Source organism: Arachis hypogaea, chromosome 18, assembly GCF_003086295.3.
Source record: "Arachis hypogaea cultivar Tifrunner chromosome 18, arahy.Tifrunner.gnm2.J5K5, whole genome shotgun sequence".
In the NCBI taxonomy this organism is placed as follows: Eukaryota; Viridiplantae; Streptophyta; class Magnoliopsida; order Fabales; family Fabaceae; genus Arachis; species Arachis hypogaea.
Window position 1 is genome coordinate 27074586 of NC_092053.1, and position 27461 is coordinate 27102046.

Genomic DNA, 27461 nt, shown 5'->3' on the forward strand with positions numbered 1-27461 from the left:
AATATATTAATTATAATCACAAATTATGTTATTTCAAATTAAATGATTTATATAATGGTGATCTCATCTATTTTTATAAATAGTAAATTGAAATAAGTCATAATTACTTTTGATTTGGAATTAAATGAGAATAAAACCAGATATTATCTTTTGGACTTTAGATATATTATCTTTTGAATTTTAGATATATATCTTTTGGATCTTAGATACTATTTTTATTTGGGCTTTAGGATTTAATAGGTGTCATGCTCAAATATAAATAGTGCCTTCAGGATTTCGGTCCCCAAGGCTGCGTTTGTTTCTAATAACAGGATAAGACAGGACACTGAGAACAAAACATAAAGGACAGAGACATAAACTTTTGTATTCTTGTATCCTATTTGGCGATAAACTAGAACAAATTATGAAAATCTAATTTATTCTCATTTTTTTTCATTCAAAAAATTTGAGACAAAAAATATAATAATAAAAAATATAATTATAAAAAATTAACAAGAACAATGAAAGAAAAATGAAAAATAAGTTGTATTCCTTGTTAGTGTCTCCGTGTTCTTCCTGTCAGGATGGACACAAAATACACTAATTCAGTGTCCCTAGACATATTGTCTTTGTCCATGTCTCCTTTGTCAAACACAATTTTGTGTTTCCTTGTCCCTGTCTCAGTGTCCTATCTCTATAAACAAACGCAGCCCAACATACCAAAGCCGCCTTAGCAACTCTTTTCCCATCAGAGAAGTTGCAATTCAGCCGCCCTATTAGGGATATAGAAGGTTCTGGTTAAAGAAAACTGAGACAACCCTTTCATCAATTTCTAATTTCTAATTTTTATGAGTAAAGGTACGCTTCCTCATTATAATATATTTTTGGTGATTTAATATGAATGATCTGGATTAATAAAATAATTTATTCTAACAGTAACAACTTCAACATAATAATTTGATATATAATATTATTTTCTTATTCTGCTTTTTTTCCAAAAATTTAACAATAATAATTTTAAAATATTAATAATTTAAATAAAATATTTAAAATATAAAAAATAACTTTAATATTTTATTCAAATATTAGAAACAAAAGTGATACTTTATTTAAAAAAAAATATAAACACCTCTCCACAAAAATTTTTCGAACCAAATTTGTTTGACAATAGCCTTTTCATCATTTTTTTATATTTTGTAACTCTCTACCTATGTCCATTCTTCATCTAAATTTGAAGAAACATTAAAGTAACAATCTTTAACCTCTTTCTCGTTATTCTAATTTGGATTAAAGGGTTTTCTCTAGGGCTCATAATATTAAAATGATCGACATCAATTCGTGGGTTTTGTTTGTGTAGATGTACACACTAATTATGTTAGTCTGTATAATTTTTAATGAGTTAAAATAGAAATTAAGCTTTAAAAAGTTAAAATAATCTATAAAATTTTATTCGAGCTTTATATTAGAGTTTTTTAATTTTGATATGAACCCTTTGATGGAGTATAGTAGCAATATGGGAGTTATTGGTGTTTTACGGATTTATGACGGCTGGGTAAAAGAAATTGGTGGCACCGAATGGTAGGAAGCAAATTGGAGGTACCGATTTCAGGACGCAGATGGTGCACAAATCGGTGAGACCGATTTGTGTTTTCTGTCCACGCGTCACGCATGCAGTTGCCTCCCGTGACTCGTGACTCCCTCATCCAAGTCCGTGACTCCCTCATCCAAAAGAGCAACCCCCCATTCAGTAGTATCCCTTTCACTCTCTTTCACTCTCTATCTCTTTCACTCTCTTTCACTCTCGTCTCCTTCTCTTCAACACACACTCAACCCCACCACTTACTTCCTGCATCACCATTGTTGGACCACAACAATTCAAAAAAAAAAAATACCAAGAAGACCAAAAATTAAAGAAATAAATCAACCAGAACTTCATATTGTTAATTATCTTAGAGATCCAAATTATGTAAATTTTTATTTTTTAATAATCTGATTTAATAATAATAATAGTGATAATATTAAATTTGATTAGCAATATATATTGTAATGAAACTAAGTAGAGATTAATCATGTATGTGTGTATAATTTTATTATTAGGTGGTTAGAAATAAAAATTAAAATGAGAATTAATCATGTATGTATGTATGATATGGTATGGTATGGTAAGCTCTATGGAATAATTAGATTTTTTTTATAGTTAATGAATGAATGAAAGAAGAAGGAGAATGAGATCAGATCTGTACATACTCCCTTCGAGTAGAATAATATTGTTGTTGTTATTATTAGCAGCAGTAATTGAGTTTAATAATTTATTATGATTAATAATAAAAATTTAATAAATTATTTTATTTATGATCATTAATAATTAAATTTTAATTCATTAAAATTTAGACAATAAATTAGTAGTAACAAAACTTAGATTAGAAAATTATGCTGTGCTATCAATAATAATAATAATAATAATAATAATAATAATAATAATAATAATAATAATAATAATAATAATAATATGCTGTTTTATGAATAATAATAACAATAATAAAATTAGTATGCTGTTTTACGAATAAATAGTTTATCAGTCATGAAATTATTCTGGTTAGTTAGTTAAGATTAAATAATTATTGTTATAAGGTAATGAATATGATTGAAGGATTTTTGTATAATTGTGTTTTTGAGAATATAGTTATATTATACTGGTAGTTATAACGGAAATGTGATATTGTAGGGTTCACGGATGTTGATGTGCGATCATTTAAAGCCGCCGGACCCATACAACCAAATTGTTGGGTCGCACTTACGCGAGACTGGATTTTATTATGTTTCCCAAATTGGATTTATCCCATGTCAGTCAGCAATGATTAATGCTCTGATTGAGAGATGGTGGCCTGAGACTCACACGTTTCATTTTCCGGTTGGTGAGTGTGCCGTGACCTTGGAGGATGTGGCAATAATTCTTGGTCTGCCGACAAATGGTCTTCCGGTTACAGGACCGACCATGAGTAGTTTTGAGGCTTTGGAAGCCGAGTGCTTGCACCAATTTAGAATTGCACCGAGGAAGACGGAGTGTAGAGGGAGCTATATAAAATTAACATGGTTTAGGGGTTTGAGAGATCGTATAGTGTTGAATGATGTTGTGCACATTCAGATGTATGTAAAGTGTCACATAATGTTGTTATTTGGGACAATTCTGTTTGGAGATAAGTCGAGTGCAGCTGTGCATTGGAAATTTTTACCTTTGCTCCGTAACTTTGGTCAGATCATACAGTTTAGTTGCGGTTCGGCATGCCTGGCACACTTGTATAGATCATTGTGTAGGGCAACTCGTGTCGACTGCAAGGAGATGGACGGTCCATTGATACTGTTGGTCACTTGGGCTTGGATCCGGCTACCATTTCTAGCGCCGATTTCCGGCAATCTCCGAGTGTTTCCAATTGCAAACAGGTAAGTTTGATTAAAGTATGCATTGAAAGAAATGATAGAAATTATTTTTGTTTTCCACAAGATAAGTTAACTAATGGATTGTCCGACGGCAGGTGGCGTAACTGGGACCGTGAAAACTATGCCTACCGATATAATTCGCTTGTGCACTACAGGAGGTTGTTGGATGATCTACAAGAAGGACAGGTATGTTGGTAAATTAAAGTACCGTATGTAACTTGTTTAGTGAATTAATTGTTGTGTAATCATCTGACTGGTTCGATGTGTCCAGTTTGTTTGGCAGGCTTATGGCATTGGAAACATCGACCCAGACGTGATTCCTTTAGACATCCATCATAATTCGGTTATCTGGAGTGCCACAGTGCCACTTATATCTTTTGAATGCATCAAGTGGCATGCATTTGATAGAGTCAGGAGGCAATTTGGATTGAGCCAGGGTGTTCCTAATCAAGAGGGGGATCTAGGTGCATCATACGGCGAAATTTTAACTGGGCCTAAGAATCAAGATTGGGCCAATACCCACTCTTCTTGGGTGATGCAGTGGACCAATCGGTATAGTCACACTCTCTCTGATGACTTGGTGCATTTACATTATCCATTGGAAATTTATATGCATTGGTACCGACAAGCATTTGGTGACCACTTGCAATTGTCGAACCTTGTATTCGAAGAGAATCCAGAAGGTCCTCCACCACCACCTCCACCGGAACCACCACAACAGGGGGTGGGTATTTTGTACCATATGTTCCTGAGACGCATCCGTCTGATTATTTTTCAGTGTCAGTCCCGGTACATCAACAGTATTGGGGTGGTCGGAAGTTTGAGTATGGAGAGCAAACTTCATTTAGTCAGCTGCTTGGTTTTATGGCATCGGGATCGCAACACTCACGTTTAGGTAATTATGTTGACATTCCCACCGACCATCAAGCACATTCGGGAGGGATTACTCCAGGTAGGAAGTCATTGGATTTGAGACCTCGGGTTCGCACTTCCTCTGCTAATTCTGGTGCAAGAATGTTTGTTAACTCGAGCAGAAGTGCTGAAGGGGCGGGAGGTATTATACAGAGTGGAAACCCTAGACGTATTCCGATGAGTCTGATTCATGAGAGTAATAGGGCAGTTGATGATGAGACTGATAACTACCTAGTAGACCATCCAGAGGGTGAAGATGAGGATGAGGATGAGGATGAGGATGATGATGAGGATGAGAATGAGGATGAGGATGATGACGATGCTGTTGATGAGGATCCAGCTCCTAGTGTAGGTAAAATGAACTGTTGGTAAACTTGTATGTAGGGCTTGATTATGAATTTTTATTAGTAGCTTCATGGTGAACTTGTATTTGTATTACATATTGAATTGCCATTTGAGTAATAGCATCCAAAATTTGTTGTGTTTTCATAGGTACGGCCACAAGTAAAAAAGGCAAAGGTTACAACCTTAGAGCTGATCCTCCACATCAGAGTGCGAATCGGTATACCCCATCCGCTTTTAACAAGATTGCCAAGAAGTGCAGAAAGCTATACAAAGATATGAAGTGGGCACCGAGGAAGTGAAGTTGTATGGATGAACTAAGTTGTTAATTAGGTAGTTATTAGAATCTAAAAATGAAATTGTAACTATTTAATTATTGAGTATGTTAATTAGGTTGTTACTACTATTTAAAAATTAAGTTGTACTATTTACTTCTTGAGTATGTGAAGTAGGTAGTTATTATTGACTATGTTAATTAGGTTGTTATTACTATTTACTTATTGAGTATGTTAACTAGGTTGTTATTACTATTTAATTATGTTAATTACGTTATTATGACTACTTTTCTATCGAGTATGTTAATCAGGTTTGAAATGAATACAAGCATGAGTTAGTAAATTTAAATGTCAATGTCGTACATAAATGTAAATTCAAATGACATGTAAAAAAGATAACTACTACTCTTCGGCTGGACCTCCACTTGGTCCAGCACTTTGGCGACATCTACTACGACTATGGCCCTCGGCACCGCATTGCTTGCATCGCCTAGGGCGACGTAACATACGAGTGTCCATCTCATTCAAGAAGCGGGTCATCTTCAGACGACCTTTGGCTACACGTCTGAGGAATGGGTTTCCGACGAATCGAGATCCATGATAAGCAGACCACGTTGCAGGATTTCCCAGTGGTCTAAACCTAGCCCTATATACTCTTCGAACTTGGTCCATCTTGTATACATCATGAACGTACACTTGCCAGTCCAACCGCCGATTTGCACAACAAGCAAACACATGTCGACACGGAATTCGGTCAACCTGGAATTCACCACAGTCGCAACGACGGTGGCGTAGGTCAACTGCATACTCAACCCCACTTGGCATCTCGCGTACCTCAAATACTTCATTTTCTCTATCAAAACAACTAACCTGTATGTTACCCGATGCTCGTTGATTTGCATGCACCTTGGAGGTCACCATCTCAGAGAAAACAAGTCCAGCATTAATTCGGGCTTCAGCCTCAGCTCTTTTCCTAGTGAACAACTCATTCAGTCTGTAAAATGTAGCCTTAACAAGTGCAGTCACCGGGAGATTGCGTGCACCCTTTAAGACGGAGTTGATGCACTCCACAAGATTGGTGGTCATATGACCCCATCGGTATCCACCATCAAATGCCAAAGCATACTGCTCATGTGGGATCCGATCAAGCCAGTTGGTGTAAGCCTCACCTCGTTCCTTTAATCGTTCATAGCGCATCTGGTACTCCTTGACGAGTATCCTATGAAAAACATTCAGTCAACAATGAACACCATTCTATTTGATCGTACTTACAATAAATTCAAAGTTCATTGTATTTAAAGTTACCAATGTTGACGATAAGCTTCTGCAAGTAAGGTGCCTTGAACTTCCTCAAGAAGTTGGACTCAATATGGCGGATACAAAACATATGGAACGGTCTAGGAGGAGACCAAGCCCCATTACTTCTCTCAATAGCTGACCGAATAGAATCGTGTCGGTCAGAAATAAGTCCCACACCATCACGTGTCACCACATGTTGACGCAAGTTACTAAGGAAAAAGTACCATGCATCAGAAGTCTCTCCCTCCACTATGGCGAATGCAATAGGCACGATGTTGTTATTACCATCTTGTGAGACTACAACCAATAAACAACCCTTGTATTTTCCATACAAATGAGTCCCGTCCACCTGCACCACTGGCTTGCAGTGTCTGAAGGCCCTTATACAAGGGTAATGACTCCAGAAGACTCTATGCAGTACATGAATATCAGGAACCAAATCATCCCACTGGTAAGCAGGCATTGTTTCAAAGTGAACCACTGCTGATGGCTCCTTGTGACACATGGCCTCAAACCATATGGGCAAAGCTTCATATGATGCTTCCCAACCTCTGAAAATTGATTCCACCGCCTGCTGCTTCGCTAACCAAGCCTTGCGATAACTGATGGTGTAGTTAAACTTTGACTGGAGTTCAGCAATTATTGATTTCACCTTTATAGACGGGTCAACCTCTACCAACGGCTTAATTACTTCTGCAACTGTCTTGGAATCCAACTTCGAATGGTCTTGAGAAATAGTAGACCTGGTACAAGTGTGACTTCCATTGTACCTCCTTATCTCCCAACAGTACTTCTTCTGCATTTTGGTAACCCTGATCAACCAGTCACAACCATTCTCATATTCTGTACATTTGGCATAGAATGTCGTCGGTTTCGACTCATATACGCGATAGTCCACACCTCTCCAGATGGTATAATCTTTCATTGCCTTGATTACTGCCTCTCTTGAACTGAATTTCATCCCCACTGTGAACTCACCATCTGCCACAACAGGAGGTGCTGCATACATCAAAATTAATAAACACACTTTACCATGTAAGATCATTAAAGTCTTATTTTTTCGCTATTCCATCTACGTAAAGAACAACTAAATATAATTCATAACAAAGAACTATTAATTAATAAAAAATCAAATGCTATGGTCACAAATGCCTAGTCACATATCACATACATTACTCATCCAACTTATTGATCTGCTACTTCAGAATTTCAGATGGCTACCTAAGTTTACGCACCTGTGTTCATATACTGCGAAAACTCCGGTGCGTGTATAGCCTCCAAATCCAATGACCGCATGAAAGAAGGCTCCTGAAACGGATGCGGGTTTGCTAGTGCATTTGCAACTTCCGCCACATCTGTGTTCATGGCGCCGCCAGCTTCATCTTCGTCTTCACCTGGACCGACGATCTCATAGTTACTTTCAAATTCATCTTCGCTTTCACTATTATAACTCGATGCACGACATTCGGTGGCGATTTTCCATGTACATTGAAAATATTTCATGCATACTCGCTTCGTCCATCACGTACTTGGTCTGAAATTGAACAAACCCACCAAACACAGATAAATGATACCTGTACAAAATACACGATACTCTCCTACATCTTTGAGAATCTATCTTTTCACAAATCACACCTTTCAATTCCTCAAATGACAATGTGAATAGAATAACAACATCTAATGGATTTTTACACACAAATTGAACTCCCTCATATGTTTGCAATAAGATCTGTCCGTAATAATAAATCTACAACTCTATCATCCATAACACTACACGTATTTGACTATTCTCAACCTCACAGAAATTTATTTTACGAAAATGAAGGAGAAGATTCAGAGAATAGAAGAGAAGAGAAGAGGAAGAACATTAGCACCGGCAATAAAGAAATGGGAGTTCTGTGAGCTCCTTCCAGTTTTTGTATGCATTAACGGACAAATCGGTGGCACCGACCGCGCGAACTCCCAAATCAGTGGGTCCGATTAGTTCACCCCAGATTAAAATAAAATTTTTTGCCACCAATAATCGGTCCCACCGATTACTGCACTCTTCGGTAAAATATTTCACCTCACACAAATCGGTGCCACCGATTTCATGTTGCTCAACGTCTCCCTCACACAAATCGGTGCCACCGATTTCATGATGCCGAACGTCTCTCTCACACAAATCGGTTGTGTTACTTCCTCTCTGTTTGAAATCGGTGGCACCGATTTCTTCTCCCTAACATTTCAAAAAGGAACGCCGTCATAACAGTGTAAATTACCCGTAATAATCATATCCCAGCATAACTCACACCCCCAAATCATATCCAAAAAAATCAGCCTTTATATTAATCTCTAAATTTTCAATTGACTCGACCCTCGAATTTTTATTCACATTAGTCATTCAAATAGTTTTCATTAACGGTATGCTATGTGACATATCAATATAAACAATCATATCAAGTGACAGAACATATAAAATTTAACGTGTAATAAAATGATCACGTATCAATTAATGACACATGACATATCAATGTGACCAAATTAATTAACTTAAAATACATAAAAGCAATAACAAATTAAAAATTAAAAGTGTTATTCCATAGTATTTAAAAAGAGAGAGAATGATTACTATTTTTTCTAGTATTTTCGAAACAAATTAATATTGAATTTAATTTTGATACATTGTCAGTATAAAATAGTTTTACACGTGTATTTAATTATGTAATAATATATCATTAAAAATAACTATTTTTTACATTGACCACATAAATAGTTATCCGAAAGAATGGTGCACGATTGTTAGTACATCAAAGTAAAACTCATTAATATTTAGGAGAAGTTTTTGATATAAATACAAAGGACAAATCTACACATATGAATTTATATTAGAAGAGCATCTAATTGACAAGTATTCGCTGAAAGAGACAACTTTTCTGGATCATTCACTGACAGTCATACTAGTGTCAAAGTCATATATCAATAGTTGTCCACCATGGAGATAAGGTTTGGAGGCTGTCAACCTTTTCATATTTTTTTTTAGTTTTTTATAGTATTTTTTAGTTCGACAAGTTAAAAATTAATTTGTTGCGGTATTGAATTCTATTTTTTTTGGTAGTTGGTATTAAATTCTATTTAAAGATTTATTATTGGCTAATGAATTACTGCATGCACAGACCTTTTCATGTTGTTTTTGTTGTGCATCATGTGAGATATTTGTTGGTTAAAGAGAATAATTAGATTTAACATGTCTAATTATTGAAGATGATTATGGACCTTATATTGTTGGACTTTTTGATTTTTTTTGTTGAATTTGAAAACATGGAGGGATGAGAGTTGGTTTCATTGTTGTTGGAGCATCACATATTCACATGACATCTACATTTTTTAATTAGGCAGTAGAGGAGTGGAGGCTGTGGAGACCATCTCGTCAAGCATTAGCAATGCTATAGAAAATCGATTTTTTTTTTCAGTTGGGTCGGTGATGTTAGTTCGGAGCGGGAGGGATTGGGCGGGTGGGTTCTTTTTGTAGGGCTGAGCCCATGACAAAAAAAAAATAGACCTACAAATTATGTGGATGCTGAAGATGAAATTGCTAATGAGCCTTGGTTCTAATGGCATTTCTCCCCCCTCCCCACCTCAAGATCTAGGGTTCAAATCCTAGAGAATACAATTGAGAAAAAATGTGATTAAATATGTGTGAAGTGTGTGGGTGTGTTGTGTACCTATGGATTGGAAGTTGTCCAATCCACCGACTGTTTTCAAAAATTTTTAAAATTATCTCTAATATTTAATTTGATTCAACTTTTTCGTTCACGTTTAAAATAGTTTCAATTTTATCTTTACGATCAAATTTTTACTAGTCAACAATTAATCATTTTTTTCTAATTTTAACCATTTGTCATCTAACTCTAACCAATTTTAACCCCCTCCAACTCTTCACCTCACCACCACCACCACTACCATCATCCCACCCACTATTTCCACATGCACTCCCCTGCACCCCCTCATCTCATCATTTTCACTGCAGCCTCCCTCAACTCACCACTTCCATCACAACACCATTTGTCATCCACCACCAAACTCAATCCAATCACAGTAGCGACTACCAAATCTCCACTAGATTTACCCCATCACACCCACCCAAATCTCCACCTTTATACACAATAACAACTATTTTTTATTTTCAAAAAAATAAACAAGTCTAACAAGAGAAATAGAGAACAGAAGGAGAAGAGAGATGCGGCACAACCAGAGGCAGAATGGGAAGGGTGGATGAGGGAAAACATGAGACGGAAGGGATGCGAATGATGAGCGGATATTTTATACGCTTTTTGGGGTTAATTTCATATAGTTTTGAGTATGTTTTAGTTAGTTTTCAGTCTATTTTCATTAGTTTTTAGGAAAAATTCATATTTCTGGACTTTACTATGAGTTGTGTATTTTTTTCTGTAATTTCAGGTATTTTTCTGGCTGAAATTGAAGGAGCTGAACAAAAATCTGATTCAGGCTGAAAAAGGACTGCTGATGTTGTTGGATTCTGACCTCCCTGCACTCAAAGTGGATTTTCTGGAGCTACAAAACTCGAAATGGCATGCTTCCAATTGCGTTGGAAAGTAGACATCCAGAGCTTTCCAGCAATATATAATAGTTTATACTTTGCACAAGGATAGATGACGTAAACTGGCGTTCAACGCCAGTTCTCTGCCCAATTCTGGCGTCCAGCGCCAGAAAAGGATCAAAAGCTGGAGTTGAATGCCCAAACTGGCACAAAAACTGGCGTTCAACTCCACAATGGCCTCTGCACGTGAATTGCTTAAATCTCAGCCTAACACACACCAAGTAGGCCCCAGAAGTGGATCTCTGCATCATCCATCATAGTTTACTCATTTTTTGTAAACCTAGGCTACTAGTTTAGTATTTAAACAACTTTTAGAGACTTATTTTGCATCTCATGACATTTTAGATCTAAACTTTGTACTCTTTGACGGCATGAGTCTCTAAACTCCATTGTTGTGGGTGAGGAGCTCTGCTGTGTATCAATGAATTAATGCAAGTATTTCTGTTTTCTATTCAAACACGCTTGTTCCTATCTAAGATGTTCATTCGCGCTTAACTGTGATGAAGGTGATGATTCGTGACACTCATCACCATTCTCAACCCATGAACGTGTGCCTGACAACCACCTCCGTTCTATATCAGATTGAATGAGTATCTCTTAGATCTCTTAATCAAGAATCTTCGTGGTATAAGCTAGAATTGATGGCGGCATTCATGAGAATCCGGAAAGTCTAAACCTTGTCTGTGGTATTCCGAGTAGGATTCAAGGATTGAATGACTGTGACGAGCTTCAAACTCCTGAAGGATGGGCGTTAGTGACAAACGCAAAGGAATCTAGGGATTCTATTCCAACCGGATCGAGAACCAACCGGTGATTAGCCGTGCTGTGACAGAGCGCGTGAGCGTAGTTTTCACTGGAAGGATGAAAGGTAGCCATTGACAACGGTGATCCACCAACACACAGCTTACCATAGGAGGACGTGAGTGCGTGAACAAGAAGACAGAGGAAAGTAGAGATTCAGAAGACAAAGCATCTCCAAAACTCCAACATATTCTCCATTACTGCATAACAAGTAACCTTTAATCCATGCTCTCTTGTCTATTTGCAATTCAACTGATAAACATAATTGACTTCCTGACTAAGATTTACAAAATAACCATAGATTGCTTCAATCCAACAATCTCTGTGGGATTCGACCCTTACTCACGTAAGGTATTACTTGGACGACCCAGTGCACTTGCTGGTTAGTGGTACGAGTTGTGAAAAGTGTGATTCACATTTTGTGCACCAAGTTTTTGGCGCCGTTGCCAGGGATTGTTCGAGTTTGGACAACTAACGGTTTATTTTCTTGCTTAGATTAGGAAAAATTTCTCTTTCTTTGTTTAGAGTCTCTTTTTATTGTTATGTTAGAATCTTAGAATCCTTATTTTCTTTTTAAAATCTTTTTCAAAAAAATAATTTTTCTATTAAATCCTGTGCCAAACTTTAAGTTTGGTGTTTTCTTGTTGATTTTTCTGTGTTTTTCGAAAATTTATTTTGGTTTTCTAAAAATTTTAAGTTTGGTGTTCGTCCTTTGTGTTCTCGTGTTCTTGTGAATCTTCAAAGTGTTCTTAAGTTTTCCTTGTGTCTTGATCTTAAAATTTTTAAGTTTGGTGTTCCTTGGTGTTTTCCCCCCCAAAATTTTCGAAAATAAGGAACCTCAGATCTAAAAATTTTAAATCCTGTGTTATCTTATTATTTTTCTCTCTCCTTTAAAAATTCAGATTTTTATTTCAAAATTTAAAACCTTTTTCAAAAATCATCGTATCTTTTTCAAAATCTCCTAACCACTTTCTCTCTCCTCACTTTTTTGAAAATCTTTTACTCATTTTTATTTATTTTATTTTGATTTATTTTATTTTCGAAATAAATTAATAAATAAATAAATAAAAATATTTTTTCTATTTTACATCATCTCCCTTTCTCCATCATGGACCTAAGTGGAAATGAACAGTCCAGGAGGACTCTGGGGTCATATTCTAACCCCTCTACTGCTTCATATGGGAGTAGTATCTGCATACCCTCCATTGGAGTCAGTAGCTTTGAGTTGAATCCTCAGCTCATTATCATGGTGCAGCAAAGCTGCCAGTATTCCGGTCTTCCACAGGAAGAACCTACAGAGTTTCTGGCACAATTTTTACAAATTGCTGACACAGTACATGATAAGGAAATAGATCAGGATGTCTACAGACTATTACTGTTTCCATTTGCTGTAAAAGATCAAGCTAAGAGGTGGTTAAATAACCAACCTAAGGCCAGCATAAAGACATGGAAACAGCTGACAGAAAAATTCCTGAATCAATATTTCCCTCCAAAAAGGATGACACAGCTAAGGCTGGACATCCAGGGCTTCAAGCAAGGAGATAATGAATCTCTTTATGATGCCTGGGAGAGATACAGAGAGATGCTACGAAAATGCCCCTCTGAAATGTTTTCAGAGTGGGTTCAATTAGACATCTTCTACTATGGGCTTGCAGAAGGAGCCCAGATGTCTCTAGATTACTCAGCTGGTGGATCTATCCACATGAGAAAGACAATTGAAGAGGCTCAAGAGCTCATTGATACAGTTGCCAGGAATCAGCATCTGTACCTAAGCAGCAACCCTTCCATGAATGAAGAGGTTAAAACAGTAACTGCTGAACTCAGTCCTGTAAAACAAGCTGCTGAATTCAATCAGCAATTGGACTTTCTAACAAAGCAGCTAGCCGAATTTAAAGACAGGTTACAAGAGACAAGGATGGCTAATATACATATGGACGAACAGTTTAAGCAAACAAAGCAGCAGCTGTCAAGGCAAATAGCAGAAGAATGCCAAGCAGTTCAACTAAGAAGTGGGAAAACATTAAATACCCCACCTCAAGGCAGCAAAAAGCTAAGAAATGAGCAAACCACCCAAAATTCACCTGAGGACAGTAAGAGCCCAGGGAAAAATAATTCTGGTGATAAAACGCCAGAAAATTGGTGGAAGGCTGGCGCTGAACGCCCAGACCATGGCCAAAACTGGCGCTCAACGCCAGAAACAAAGCAGGACTGGCGTTCAACGCCAGAAATGGGCAAGGATCTGGCGTTGAACGCCCAAAATGGGCAGGATCTGGCGCTGAACGCCCAAAATTGGCACAATTCTGGCGTTCAAACGCCAGGAACAGACAAGGAGTTGGCTTCTCACGTCACTCCAGCTTCGACTTCTGGCACTCAATTGCCAGTGAGGGATCAGACACACACAAGTGCTGATGACAGCCCCTCTAAAAAGGCTTCTTCAACCACTTCTGTAGGCAATAAACCTGCAGCAACTAAGGTTGAAGAATATAAAGCCAAGATACCTTATCCTCAAAAACTCCGGAAAGAGGAGCAGGATAAGCAATTTGCTTGCTTTACAGATTATCTCAGGACTCTTGAAATAAAGATTCCATTTGCAGAAGCACTTGAGCAAATACCTTCTTATGCCAAGTTCATGAAAGAGATCTTGAGTCATAAAAAGGATTGGAGAGAAACAGAAAGAGTTCTCCTCACTGAAGAATGCAGTGCAGTCGTTCTGAAGAGCTTTCCTGAAAAGCTTAAAGACCCTGGGAGTTTTCTGATACCATGCATATTAGAAGATAATTGCACCAAGACAGCTTTATGCGATCTTGGGGCAAGCATCAACCTAATACCTGCATCCACTATCAGGAAGCTTGGCTTAACTGAAGAAGTTAAACCAACCCGGATATGTCTCCAACTTGCTGATGGTTCCACTAAATACCCATCAGGTGTGATTGAAGACATGATTGTCAGAGTTGGGCCATTCGCCTTTCCCACTGACTTTGTTGTGCTGGAAATGGAGGAGCACAAGAGTGCTACTCTCATTCTAGGAAGACCCTTCCTAGCAACTGGACGATCCCTCATTGACGTCCAACAGGGAGAAATAACCCTGAGAGTCAATGATGATGAGTTCAAGCTGAACGCTGTCAAAGCCATGCAGCATCCAGACACATCAAAAGACTGCATGAAAGTTGATCTTATTGACTCTTTGGTAGAAGAGATCAACATGGCTGAGAGTCTTGAATCAGAGTTGGAAAACATCTTTAAAGATGTTCAGCCTGATTTAGAAGATTCAGAGGACATGAAAGAGCCTCTGAAATTTTTTCTGGAAGAGGAGAAACCTCCTAAACCAGAACTCAAGCCATTACCACCATCCTTGAAATATGCGTTTCTGGGAGAAGGTGACACTTTTCCAGTGATCATAAGCTCTGCTTTAAATTCACAGGAAGAGGAGGCACTTATTCAAGTGCTAAGGACACACAAGACAGCTCTTGGGTGGTCCATAGGTGACCTTAAGGGCATAAGCCCAGCTAGATGCATGCACAAAATCTTATTGGAGGATAATGCCAAACCAGTGGTGCAACCACAGAGGCGGCTAAATCCAGCCATGAAAGAAGTGGTGCAGAAAGAGGTCACCAAATTACTGGAGGCTGGGATTATTTATCCTATTTCTGATAGCCCCTGGGTGAGCCCTGTTCAAGTCGTCCCAAAAAAGGGAGGCATGCCAGTGATTCATAATGAAAAAAATGAACTGGTTCCTACAAGAACAGTTACAGGGTGGCGCATGTGTATTGACTACAGAAGGCTCAATACAGCCACCAGAAAGGATCATTTTCCTTTACCATTCATAGACCAGATGCTAGAAAGACTAGCAGGTCATGATTATTACTACTTTTTGGATGGCTACTCAGGCTATAACCAGATTGCAGTAGATCCCCAGGATCAAGAGAAAACAGCATTCACATGTCCATTTGGAGTGTTTGCTTACAGAAGGATGCCATTTGGGCTATGTAATGCGCCTGCAACCTTCCAGAGATGCATGCTCTCTATTTTCTCTGATATGGTGGAAAAATTTCTGGAAGTCTTCATGGATGACTTCTCAGTATATGGAGACTCATTCAGCTCCTGTCTTGATCACCTGAAACTTGTTCTGAAAAGATGCCAGGAAACCAACCTAGTTTTAAACTGGGAAAAGTGTCACTTCATGGTGACTGAAGGAATTGTCCTTGGGCATAAAATCTCAAACAAGGGAATAGAGGTGGATCAAGCAAAAATAGAGGTAATTGAAAAATTACCACCACCTGCCAATGTTAAGGCAATCAGAAGCTTTCTGGGGCATGCAGGATTCTATAGGAGGTTTATAAAGGATTTTTCAAAAATCGCAAAACCTCTAAGCAATCTGCTAGCTGCTGACACGCCATTTGTGTTTGACACAGAGTGCCTGCAGGCGTTTGAAACGCTGAAAGCTAAGCTGGTCACAACACCAGTCATTTCTGCACCAGACTGGATGTTACCATTTGAGCTAATGTGTGATGCCAGTGATCATGCCATTGGTGCAGCATTGAGACAGAGGCATGACAAGCTTCTGCATATCATTTATTATGCCAGTCGCGTTCTAAATGATGCCCAGAAAAATTACACAACCACAGAAAAAGAATTACTTGCAGTGGTTTACGCCATTGACAAGTTCAGATCATACTTAGTAGGATCAAAAGTGATTGTGTATACTGACCATGCTGCTCTTAAATATCTACTCACAAAGCAGGATTCATAACCCAGGCTCATCAGATGGGTATTGCTTCTGCAAGAGTTTGATATAGAAATAAGAGACAGAAAAGGGACAGAGAACCAAGTGGCTGATCATCTGTCTCGGATAGAGCCAGTGGAAGGGACGTCCCTCCCCTTTCTTGAGATCTCTGAGACGTTTCCTGATGAGCATTTATTTGCCATTTAGGAAGCACCATGGTTTGCCGATATTGCAAACTATAAAGCTGCAAGGTTCATACCTAAGGAGTACAACAGGATACAAAAGAAAAAATTAATTTCTGATGCAAAGTACTACTTGTGGGATGAACCTTATCTCTTTAAGAGATGTGCAGACGGAATAATCCGTAGGTGTGTGCCTAGAGAAGAGGCACAGAGGATCTTATGGCATTGCCATGGATCTCAATATGGAGGCCATTTCGGAGGTGAGCGAACAGCCACCAAGGTCCTCCAATGTGGCTTCTATTGGCCCACACTCTATAAAGATTCCCGAGAGTTTGTACGTAACTGTGATAGTTGCCAAAGAGCTGGTAATATGCCCCATGGTTACGCCATGCCTCAACAAGGAATCTTAGAAATTGAGTTGTTTGACGTATAGGGAATTGACTTCATGGGACCTTTCCCACCATCATACTCAAACACTTATATTCTGGTGGCAGTTGACTATGTATCAAAATGGGTTGAGGCTATTGCCACACCCACCAATGATACTAAAACGGTGCTGAAGTTCCTCCAGAAACACATCTTTAGCAGGTTTGGTGTCCCTAGAGTACTAATCAGTGATGGGGGCACTCACTTCTGCAATAAACAGCTTTACTCTGCCATGGTTCGGTATGGAATTCGCCACAAGGTGGCCACTCCATATCATCCACAAACCAATGGGCAAGCTGAAGTCTCTAATAGAGAATTAAAGAGAATCCTGGAATGGACAGTAAATACCCGTAGAAAGGATTGGGCACGGAGCTTGGATGATGCTCTGTGGGCTTACAGGACAGCATTCAAGACCCCTATAGGTACCTCTCCATACCAACTCGTGTATGGTAAGGCATGTCACCTGCCCATGGAACTGGAATATAAGGCCTACTGGGCAACCAGATTCCTAAACTTTGATGCCAAACTAGCAGGAGAAAAACGATTGCTCCAGCTAAATGAGCTAGAGGAATTCAGATTCACAGCTTTCGAAAATGCCAAGCTTTATAAAGAAAAATAAAAAAAGTGGCATGACAGAAAGCTGTCATCTAGAATCTTTGAACCAGGACAGAAGGTTCTATTGTTTAACTCTAGACTCAGGCTATTCCCCGGGAAACTGAAATCCCGGTAGAGGGGACCATACGTGATTACAAGTGTATCACCATATGGTTATGTGGAGCTTCAAGATATTGATTCTGATAAGAAGTTCATTGTCAATGGACAGAGAATCAAGCATTATCTTGAAGGCAACATTGAGCAAGAATGCTCAAGGCTGAAGCTAGATTAAAAAGCTCAGCAAGGTCCAGCTAAAGACAATAAAGAAGCGCTTGCTGGGAGGCAACCCAGCCATGGGGCAACAATCCTCTAAGCATTTTGCCCTATTTTTTATTTTTATTTTTATTTGTTTATATAAAGTTCACTGACACTAAGGTGAAGAATCATTTACAGAAGACCTCGGCACACAAAACAGAGAAAAAGAGCTCGTTGGCAAGAAAACGCCAGTAATGGTAGCAATCTGGGCGTTCAATGCCAGAAATGGGCACCCACTGGGCGTTGAACGCCAGTAATGGCAGCAGCTGGGTGTTGAACGCCCAGGAGAGCAGCATTGGGCGCTGAACGCCCAAAACAGGCAGTGTTTGGGCGTTCAAACGCCAGGATAGCAAGGAGGAGCCAAATTCATTTTTCCACACGTATTTCCATTCTAATTTCAAATTTTATGTTTCAATGCATGATTTTTACATGAACATGTTAAGAACCCTGATTTCTAAAATCCTTAATTTCTAAAAATCCCTCTTTCCAAATTCAATCCAACTCTTTTCAAATCTTTTCTGAAAACAAATCTATCTTTTTCACTCTAAAATCTTTTCAACTAATCCATATCTTTTTCAAATCTCCATATTATCTTTTTCAAAATTTAGATTTATCTTTTTCAAAAATCTATCATATCTTTTCAAAATTAAACTATATCTTCTATCTTATCTTTTTCAACTCAATCTTTTTATCTTATCTTTTCCAATTTTTCGAAAACCCACCCCCCATCCCTTTAAATTTGGGTTCGGCCTCCCTCCTCCTCCATCAACAATTGCACCTAGCTCTCCTTCTATCCCTCTCCTTTCTTTTCTTTTGCTTGAGGACAAGCAAACCTCTAAGTTTGGTGTGTTTATCCGAGATCACTAAAATCATGGCTCCTAAAGGAAAACAACCCACTCCAAGAGGCAAGAAAGAGAGCGTTCCAAAACCACTTTGGAATCAAGGGAAGTTCTTATCTAAAGAACATTCAGACCATTATCTTAAAATAATGGGTCTGAGATCAGTGATCTCGGAAGTTAGATTCGATCTAAAAGAAGATGAATATCCGGAGATCTAGGAGCAAATTCGAATCAGGAATTGGGAAGTCCTAGCTAATCCTGAAACGAAAGTGGGAAGGAACATGGTCCAGGAGTTCTATGCTAATATGTGGCAAACTGACAAGCAGAAACTATCTGGAATTGCCTTCTATGACTATCGGACCGTGGTCAGAGGAAAGATTGTTCATACCCACCCTGATAGAATCAGGGAGATCTTAAAGCTACCTCAGCTAAAGGATGATCCGGACTCCTTCAACAGGAGGATGATGAGAGCAGACATTGACCTGGATAAGATTCTAGAGGACATATGTATCCCTGGAGCCAGGTGGACCACCAACACAAAGGGTGTCCCAAATCAACTCAAGAGAGAGGATCTCAAACCAGTCGCCAGAGGATGGCTAGACTTCATTGGGCATTCTCTGTTGCCTACTAGCAACCGTTCTGAAGTCACAGTTAAAAGAGCAGTGATGATCCATTGCATCATGATGGGAAAGGAAGTGGAGGTTCATCAGCTGATTTCAGCTGAACTCTACAAAATTGCTAACAAAAATTCTAAAGAGGCCAGGTTGGCTTATCCAAGCGTGATTTCTCTGCTCTGCAAGGACGCTGGAGTAAGGATGGGAATAACTGAGTATATCTCAATTGAGAAGCCAATCACCAAAGCATCAATGGAAAAACAACAAGCACATGATGATCCCATCAAGAAGAGAGCACAGGAATTCCTCCCAGAGATCCCTCAATCTGAATACTGGGAGTATCTTGAGACGTCTGTTACTAAGATACGGGAAGCTATGGAGCAAATAATAAAAGAACAGAAGGAACACAGTCAAATGCTGACCTATATGTTTAAAGAACAAGAGGAGCAAGGGCGTGACTTAAGGGAATTGAAGCGCCAAAAGTCTTCTCTTGCAGGACCAAGCACCCCAAGGATCAGAGGGACCCCCGTTCCCCCAGAATAAAGGTTGTTAATTTCCAATTTCTGCCTTAACTCTGTGACAGTATCCTTATAGAAGTTTACCTTATGAGTCATATAATAGTAATTAGTATCTATTTTGATTTTATCTCCAATTAAGCTATAGTTTATTTTTCTCATCATCAGCAAACATGAATAAAGTAGTAGATCTTTTGAATAAGAGGCAATAAAATTTCGAGTTTTAATAAGAGAAATTCTAATTAGTTAAATGTGGTGGCAATGCTTTCTGTCTTCTGAATGAATGCTTGAACAGTGCATATGTCTTTTGAATTTGTTGTTTAAGACTGTTAAATATGTTGGCTCTTGAAAGAATGATGAACATGAGACATGTTATTGATAATATGAAAAATCATAAAAAATGATTCTTGAAGCAAGAAAAAGCAGCAAAGAACAAAGCTTGAAAAAAAAAAAGAGAGAGAGAGAGAAAAAGCCAATAACCCTTAAAACCAAAAGGCAAGGGCAAATAAAAAGGATCCCAAGGCTTTGAGCATCAGTGGATAGGAGGGCCTAAAGGACTAAAATCCTGGTCTAAGCGGCTAAACCAAGCTGTCCCTAACCATGTGCTTGTGGCGTGAAGTTGTCAAGTGAAAACTTGAGACTGAGCGGTTAAAGTCAAGGTCCAAGGCAAAAAGAAGAGTGTGCTTAAGAACCCTGGACACCTCTAATTGGGGACTTTAGCAAAGCTGAGTCACAATCTGAAAGGTTCACCCAATTATGTGTCTGTGGCATTTATGAATCCGGTGGTAATACTGGAAAACAAAGTGCTTAGGGCCACGACCAAGACTCATAAAGAAGCTGTGTTCAAGAATCATCACACTGAACTAAGAGAATCAATAACACTATCTGAATTCTAAGTTCCTATAGATGCCAATCACTCTGAGCTTCAATGGATAAAGTGAGATGCCAAAACTGTTCAGAAGCAAAAAGCTACTAGTCCCGCTCATCTAATTAGAATCTGAGCTTCAATCAAAAACTCTGAGATATTATTGCCTCTCAACCTATTAGTCTTCTATTTTATTTGTCTAGTTGCTTGAGGACAAGCAACAGTTTAAGTTTGGTGTTGTGATGAGCGGATATTTTATACGCTTTTTGGGGTTAATTTCATATAGTTTTGAGTATGTTTTAGTTAGTTTTCAGTCTATTTTCATTAGTTTTTAGGAAAAATTCATATTTCTGGACTTTACTATGAGTTGTGTATTTTTCTATAATTTCAGGTATTTTTCTGGCTGAAATTGAAGGAGCTGAACAAAAATCTGATTCAGGCTGAAAAAGGACTGCTGATGCTGTTGGATTCTGACCTCCCTGCACTCAAAGTGAATTTTCTAGAGCTACAGAACTCGAAATGGCATGCTTCCAATTGCGTTTGAAAGTGGACATCCAGGGCTTTCCAGAAATATATAATAGTCCATACTTTGCACAAGGATAGATGATGTAAACTGGCGTTCAACGCCAGTTCTCTGTCCAATTCTGGCGTCCAGCGCCAGAAAAGGATCAAAAGCTGGAGTTGAACGCCCAAACTGGCACAAAAACTGGTGTTCAACTCCACAAATGGCCTCTGCACGTGAATTGCTTAAATCTCAGCCCAGCACACACCAAGTGGGCCCCAGAAGTGGATCTCTGCATCATCCATCATAGTTTACTCATTTTTTGTAAACCTAGGCTACTAGTTTAGTATTTAAACAACTTTTTAGAGACTTATTTTGCATCTCATGACATTTTAAATCTAAACTTTATACTCTTTGACGGCATGAGTCTCTAAACTCCATTGTTGTGGGTGAGGAGCTCTGCTGTGTCTCAATGAATTAATGCAAGTATTTCTGTTTTCTATTCAAAAACGCTTGTTCCTATCTAAGATGTTCATTCGCGCTTAACTGTGATGAAGGTGATGATTCGTGACACTCATCACCATTCTCAACCCATGAACGTGTGCCTGACAACCACCTCCGTTCTATATCAGATTGAATGAGTATCTCTTAGATCTCTTAATCAAGAATCTTCGTGGTATAAGCTAGAATTGATGGCGGCATTCATGAGAATCCGGAAAGTCTAAACCTTGTCTGTGGTATTCCGAGTAGGATTCAAGGATTGAATGACTGTGACGAGCTTCAAACTCCTGAAGGCTGGGCGTTAGTGACAAACGCAAAGGAATCTAGGGATTCTATTCCAACCAGATCGAGAACCAACCGGTGATTAGCCGTGCTGTGACAGAGCGCGTAAGCGTAGTTTTCACTGGAAGGATGGAAGGTAGCCATTGACAACGGTGATCCACCAACACACAGCTTGCCATAGGAGGACGTGCGTGCGTGAACAAGAAGACAGAGGAAAGTAGAGATTCAGAAGACAAAGCATCTCTAAAACTCCAACATATTCTCCATTACTGCATAACAAGTAACCTTTAATCCATGCTCTCTTGTCTATTTGCAATTCAACTGATAAACATAATTGACTTCCTGACTAAGATTTACAAAATAACCATAGATTGCTTCAATCCAACAATCTCTGTGGGATTCGACCCTTACTCACGTAAGTTATTACTTGGACGACCCAGTGCACTTGCTGGTTAGTGGTACGAGTTGTGAAAAGTGTGATTCACAATTTGTGCACCAGCGAACCAAAGGCATAGGCGGAGGGGCGAATTGGAGGTGAAGGGGAGGGCGAACCAGAGGTAAAGGATGAGGGGAGGATGAGAGCAAATCCAAGGCGGAGGGGACAAACCAGAGGCAGAGGCAGAGGGGAGGACGAGGGCTAATCCAAGGGGGATGGGAGAGCGAACCTCAAGCAGAAGCAGAAGGGAGGACGAGGGCGAATCAGAGGCAGAGGGAGAAGGCAAACCAGAGGTGTAGGGCGGGACAAGGGCAAACCAAAGGCGGAGGGGAGGACGAAGGGGGTGGGATGGTGCGACACATAGGTGCGGTAGTGATGAGAGTGACGGTGAGAGAGTGGGAGTGAGGGTTAGAGTGATGGAGATGGTGGGGCATTTGTGATTGGATTTTTTATTAGGGGTTAAAATTGGGAAAAAAATTTACTAACTGTTGACTGGTAAAAATTAGACGATAGGAATAAAATTGAAACTATTTCAAACGTTAGCGACAAAATTGAATCAAATTAGACATTAGAGATAATTTTAAAAATTTTCAAAAACGTTAAGGACAAAAAGTATACTTTATCCCAAAAATAAAAACGGCTTTATGTTATATTAATTGTAAAAAAATTATTATTATTATTATTATTAAAAATGCTCATTATTTTAAAATTTTAAATAAGATAATTTTTTCAAAACATAAAATTACAAAGGGGTGTTTTACTTTTTTTTAATAGAAAAGCCATGTATCTTAGAGATATTTAAGATATTTTTCCTACTAAAGAAGGACAAAAAAATTTTAAAGACTGAGTATATTAAAGATAAATTACTTAAGTTTAATTTAATTTTCTAAAATAAAAAAGTATGTGACCGATTCAATTTATGCAACATTAAAATTTGCTTAAAAAAGTGTACGGAATTCATTTTGAAGCAAATCAATTTGATCCAATAAACTTTGTGTACATAAAACCACTAGTAGCCCAATACCCCGTCCTCTCTCTTGTGCTCTGTTAGGACTCACCTAATCAGAAAACATAGAGTGTAGTGAGATGAGTCCGTTTTTTGCTTCCCAAATTGTGAATACATTCGTTTACTAACCCCTAAATCGTGAACAGTATCCGTCTGCAAACCAAATCGTGAATAGTTTTCTTTTGTCTCTCTTAAACCAAACATAACATCTTGAAAGTCTTTTGCAACCTGTAAAGGCACCAAGAACAGTTGATGTAAGACACCTAGGAAACCTGATATGGAAGCATCATCGTCAGCAAATAATCTGAAAACAACTAGTAATTAACCAAGATCTGAAGAAGAAGAGGAAGCACTTGTGGTATATGATTGCCCCCAACGCGCTAGCGATGGACGTGAACGTTGTTGGTGGCGCGTTATATTTTTCCTTATGTCGTCGCCAAGCCGGCCGCTCGTGGAGAGGACGTGCCTTTTGCGCGCGTGTCTTTTCGTTGATGGGGATAATCGTTCATCGCCTCGTTATTCACGCCGGACATTTAATGTTCATAATGGGTTATTTCAAACTCTGTGGGTAAAGACTCTTTTACCCCTGCCTTTCGCGCTTCATGTCAGTTTTTTAACCCTCTAGTCAGTTTCACGCTCCATTTTCATTCCATTTCCTTGTTCATCTTCATTCTTATTCTCTTTGCATTCTCCTTCTTTCTTCCTGAATTCCCTACTGCGATCTTCGCATTTTTGAACATCCATCCCTTCCTGCTTTCCTCTCAGTTATCACAGTCAATCAGGTAAGCACTCTTCTCCTCTCTCTCTCTCTGCTCTATGTGTGTTTTATCTTCATTATTATTTCTCCTATATGCATGTTGCTTGTTTGATTTGCATGCTAGATGATCATAGTGTCAAGTAGGTGTGTTAGGGGGTTACCATTCCAGGGTGTTAGCTTTTTAGGTTTTTACTTGGATTTTGCTTTAGCCATGCTTGATCTTAGTTATTGAATAGGCTAAATTAGTTTTTGGGCATTTTCCGGACTCCCGACCTCATAAACTAACCGAGTGCTACCCCATTGTAGGTATGCCTCGCGTCGTTTCTCGAGCTTCCACCTCCGTCACGGGTTACGATCCCTACGTCTGGGTGACTTCCGACGTGAAGGACTCCCTGAACCAGATGGGCGAGGAGGAGTTAACCGAGTTCTGCCAAGCTGAGTACTTGTGCGGCAGGACTGACGAGGATGCCAACTACGACGTCTTTGTTCCTGCCCCCAACGAACGGCTATACGAGCTCAATTTTCATTCCCCCTGGGTTGCCGATTGGATTTGGTTCTATAAGTACATGTTCACCCAAGTGGGGATTCGTATTCCGTTTTCTGCTTTTCAAATGGCGCTCCTTAACCGGATCTCCGTGGCGACGTCGCAGCTGCATCCGAACAGTTGGGCTTCCATCCGCTGTTTCGAGATGGTGTGCGAATATCTAGAGTTGTCGGTGTTCGTTGACGTTTTCCTTTTTTTCTTCAACCTCACGAATCCTTCCAAGGAGGGGAAAGCGAGGAAATGGTTCATGTCCTTCCGATCTGCCCAGGGTCGGAGAATCTTCGGCTTGTTCGAGGACTCTTATCATGGGTTTAAAGACAAGAATTTTAAGGTGCTTCCGGTCAAAGGTCGCCATCCCTTCTGGTTGTCGTTGGAGGGGGAACGCCTCATCCCGACGTACTGGAGTTTCGGGGCAGGGTCCAACACCTTTATCAAGGTGACTTACAAGGACAGAAAGGTTGCCGACGTGTTGTTGGCCGTTTTTGGGAGGAATCATGTGAATCCCCACCTTTTGATGGGTGACCGGGAGGTCGCCAGAAATTATATTTGTGAGTAGTTTTGATGTCTCCTGCATTATTGTTGCTTTGATTGGTTATGCTGATTTCACGACTAACTTGTTTACTTATTTGTTGCAGTGGAGATGTCTGCTTCAGTGACAAGGCTTGAGGGTTTGTTCAAGACTTTCTTGGCGGACAACGATGAGGAGAAGGCTGACGAGAAGGCTGACGGGAAGCCAGAGAACCCTCCTGAGGAGAAGAAGGATCAGGCGGTGCCTTCACCTCGTGACACCGAGATGTCGGGCAAAAACTCTGACGGGACGCGCGTTTCTCCTATTCGTGAGGAGACGGCCGGCACCGGGCATTCGTCCTCCACTCAACAAGAGGATGATGACTTGAAGCTTATCCCCACCCCCAAAAGGTAGAGGGCATCCTCCAGCCCTGAAGGAGTTCTCACCGTGATGGAGAGGAACTTCGACGCTGGGGCCTTCATAGATTCCCAGTTGCTGCCTGGCACGGAGGATCACTTCCTTGGCACCGAGCTTGCGGGGCAGGCGAGGTGGATGTACCATACCCTTCTCCGCGGTGCCGCAATAGCTTGGAAGGCCGAGTTCGAGCTGTCGGGGATGCAGTCGCTGTGCAGGAAGCTCAATTCTGCTGCCAAAGCCAATAATGAGTTCAAAACTCAAGTTGAAACGCTTCGGGAGCAGCTGTCCAAGACGGGGGAGAAGCTTAAGGCTGCCGAGGAGAGAGCCACGTCTGCCAAGGAGAAATTGAAGACCTCTGATGCCACCGTGTCCCGTCTAACCGAGCGGGAGATGACTTTGGAGAGCCAACTCAATGCCGCGCAAGGTCGGGTGGTCGCTTTGGAGAAGGAACGTGATGTGGCCGTCTCGTTGGCTAAGGCTGCTCAAGCTGAGGTCGAAGAGCTTAGGAAGAAACATAAAGAGACTGTGAAGCAGGGAAAGAGCGCGATCCTGATGACTGAGGAGGCTCTCAAGGCCCAGGTGAAGATTGTGGCTCCTGATTTCGACACGTCGGCGATTGGGGTCTTTAAAACAATCAAGGATGGCAAGATTGTCGATATGCCCAAAATGTGATCTCTTTGTACTTTTTGTATGGATCTGTGATTATGTTGTAGAACTTCGTGGAACTTACTTTTGTTATACTTTAATAGTCGCTTGGTCGACTTGTGATTATCATTTTTCTTCGCTTATCTGGTAGCATTTTCGTTTTGTTTTGTTACCGTTTTGCCGACGTAGGCTTGTCGCTCGTGTTCGCTTACCGTTATGTTGGTAACTCGGCGAAGCCAGGTCGTGGCTTTGCTATTTCTGTAGCCATTTGTTATGGCTTTAACTTAGTTGGCTCCCAGGGTGATCAGTCCCGGGGCACCATGTCGTTGTCCTGTTTACCATGCATTGTAAGGAACATGTTGTCGTTGGACGCATAAATGGGGAAAAGTAGATGGGAAAGTAATTTTGACGAATAAACATTAATTTTGACAAGTAAACATTAGTCGACAGCTAAACAAGTCTATTGCCATGACAAGTATTCAAGAAAGTAAATCACTGAGCTCGTCAGATCGCCTAGTCAGCGTGTTTGAGCTAAGAATAAAACCTTCTTAGATCACCTACATTCCAGGTTCTCGGGATTTTCTTGCCATCGAGCCTCTCCAACTTGTAGGTACCTTTGCCAATTACCTCTTTGACCCTGTAGGGGCCTTCCCAGTTTGCCGCGAACTTGCCTTCCCCCTGGGTTGGGAGACCGATGTCGTTGCGCGGCAGGACGAGGTCGTTTTGTTCAAACTCTCTCCTGAGCACTTTGGTGTTGTAGCGCAGGGCCATTCTTTGCTTTAGTGCTACTTCTGACAAATGGGCCATCTCCCTTGCCTCGTCTACTAGGTCCTTCTCTACAGCTTCTTCCACTCTGTTTAGAAGTAGTCGTGGGCTCGGCTCGCCGATCTCTACGGGTATCATTGCGTCCACCCCATACGTCAGGAGGAAAGGGGTTTCTCCCATGGAGGACTGCTCGGTTGTACGGTAAGACCAAAGGACTGAGGCGAGTTCATCAGCCCATGCACCTTTATTATTATCCAGCCGCTTCTTGAGGCCCAGCAAGACGACCTTATTTGCAGCCTCGACTTGCCCGTTCGTCTGGGGATGCTCCACCGAAGAGAATTTCTGTTTTATGCCCAGACCGGTGAGGAACTCCACAAAC

At 40.0% G+C, this 27461-nt stretch overlaps 2 protein-coding genes across 6 annotated transcripts in view; both read right to left on the reverse strand.

The window, feature by feature from the left end:
- Window positions 1–5258: 5258 nt before the first annotated feature.
- Window positions 5259–27461, reverse strand: part of LOC112771336 (uncharacterized) — a 30921-nt gene continuing 8718 nt past the window's right edge. For 2 of the 5 annotated variants that reach the window (XM_025816046.3, XM_072225987.1), the window contains exons 4-6: window positions 7481–7779; window positions 6252–7244; window positions 5259–6165 (exon numbers count right to left, since the gene is read on the reverse strand). In XM_025816046.3, the coding sequence (XP_025671831.1) occupies window positions 6125–6165; window positions 6252–7244; window positions 7481–7748 (1302 nt within the window). In that variant the 5' untranslated portion in view covers window positions 7749–7779 and the 3' untranslated portion in view covers window positions 5259–6124. Of the gene's footprint in view, window positions 6166–6251; window positions 7245–7480; window positions 8464–27461 lie in introns of all 5 variants that reach the window. The other 3 variants (XM_072225986.1, XM_072225988.1, XM_025816047.3) reach the window with 2 other exon arrangements.
- On the reverse strand, window positions 5349–6032 carry LOC114925778 (uncharacterized). Its single transcript, XM_029294901.1, has one exon. The coding sequence runs from the start codon at window positions 6030–6032 to the stop codon at window positions 5349–5351; it is 684 nt and encodes a 227-aa protein (XP_029150734.1).

Excerpts from the sequence above, each read along its gene's own strand:
- LOC114925778 (XM_029294901.1), bottom strand. The coding sequence starts at position 6,032 with ATGACCACCAATCTTGTGGAGTGCATCAACTCCGTCTTAAAGGGTGCA.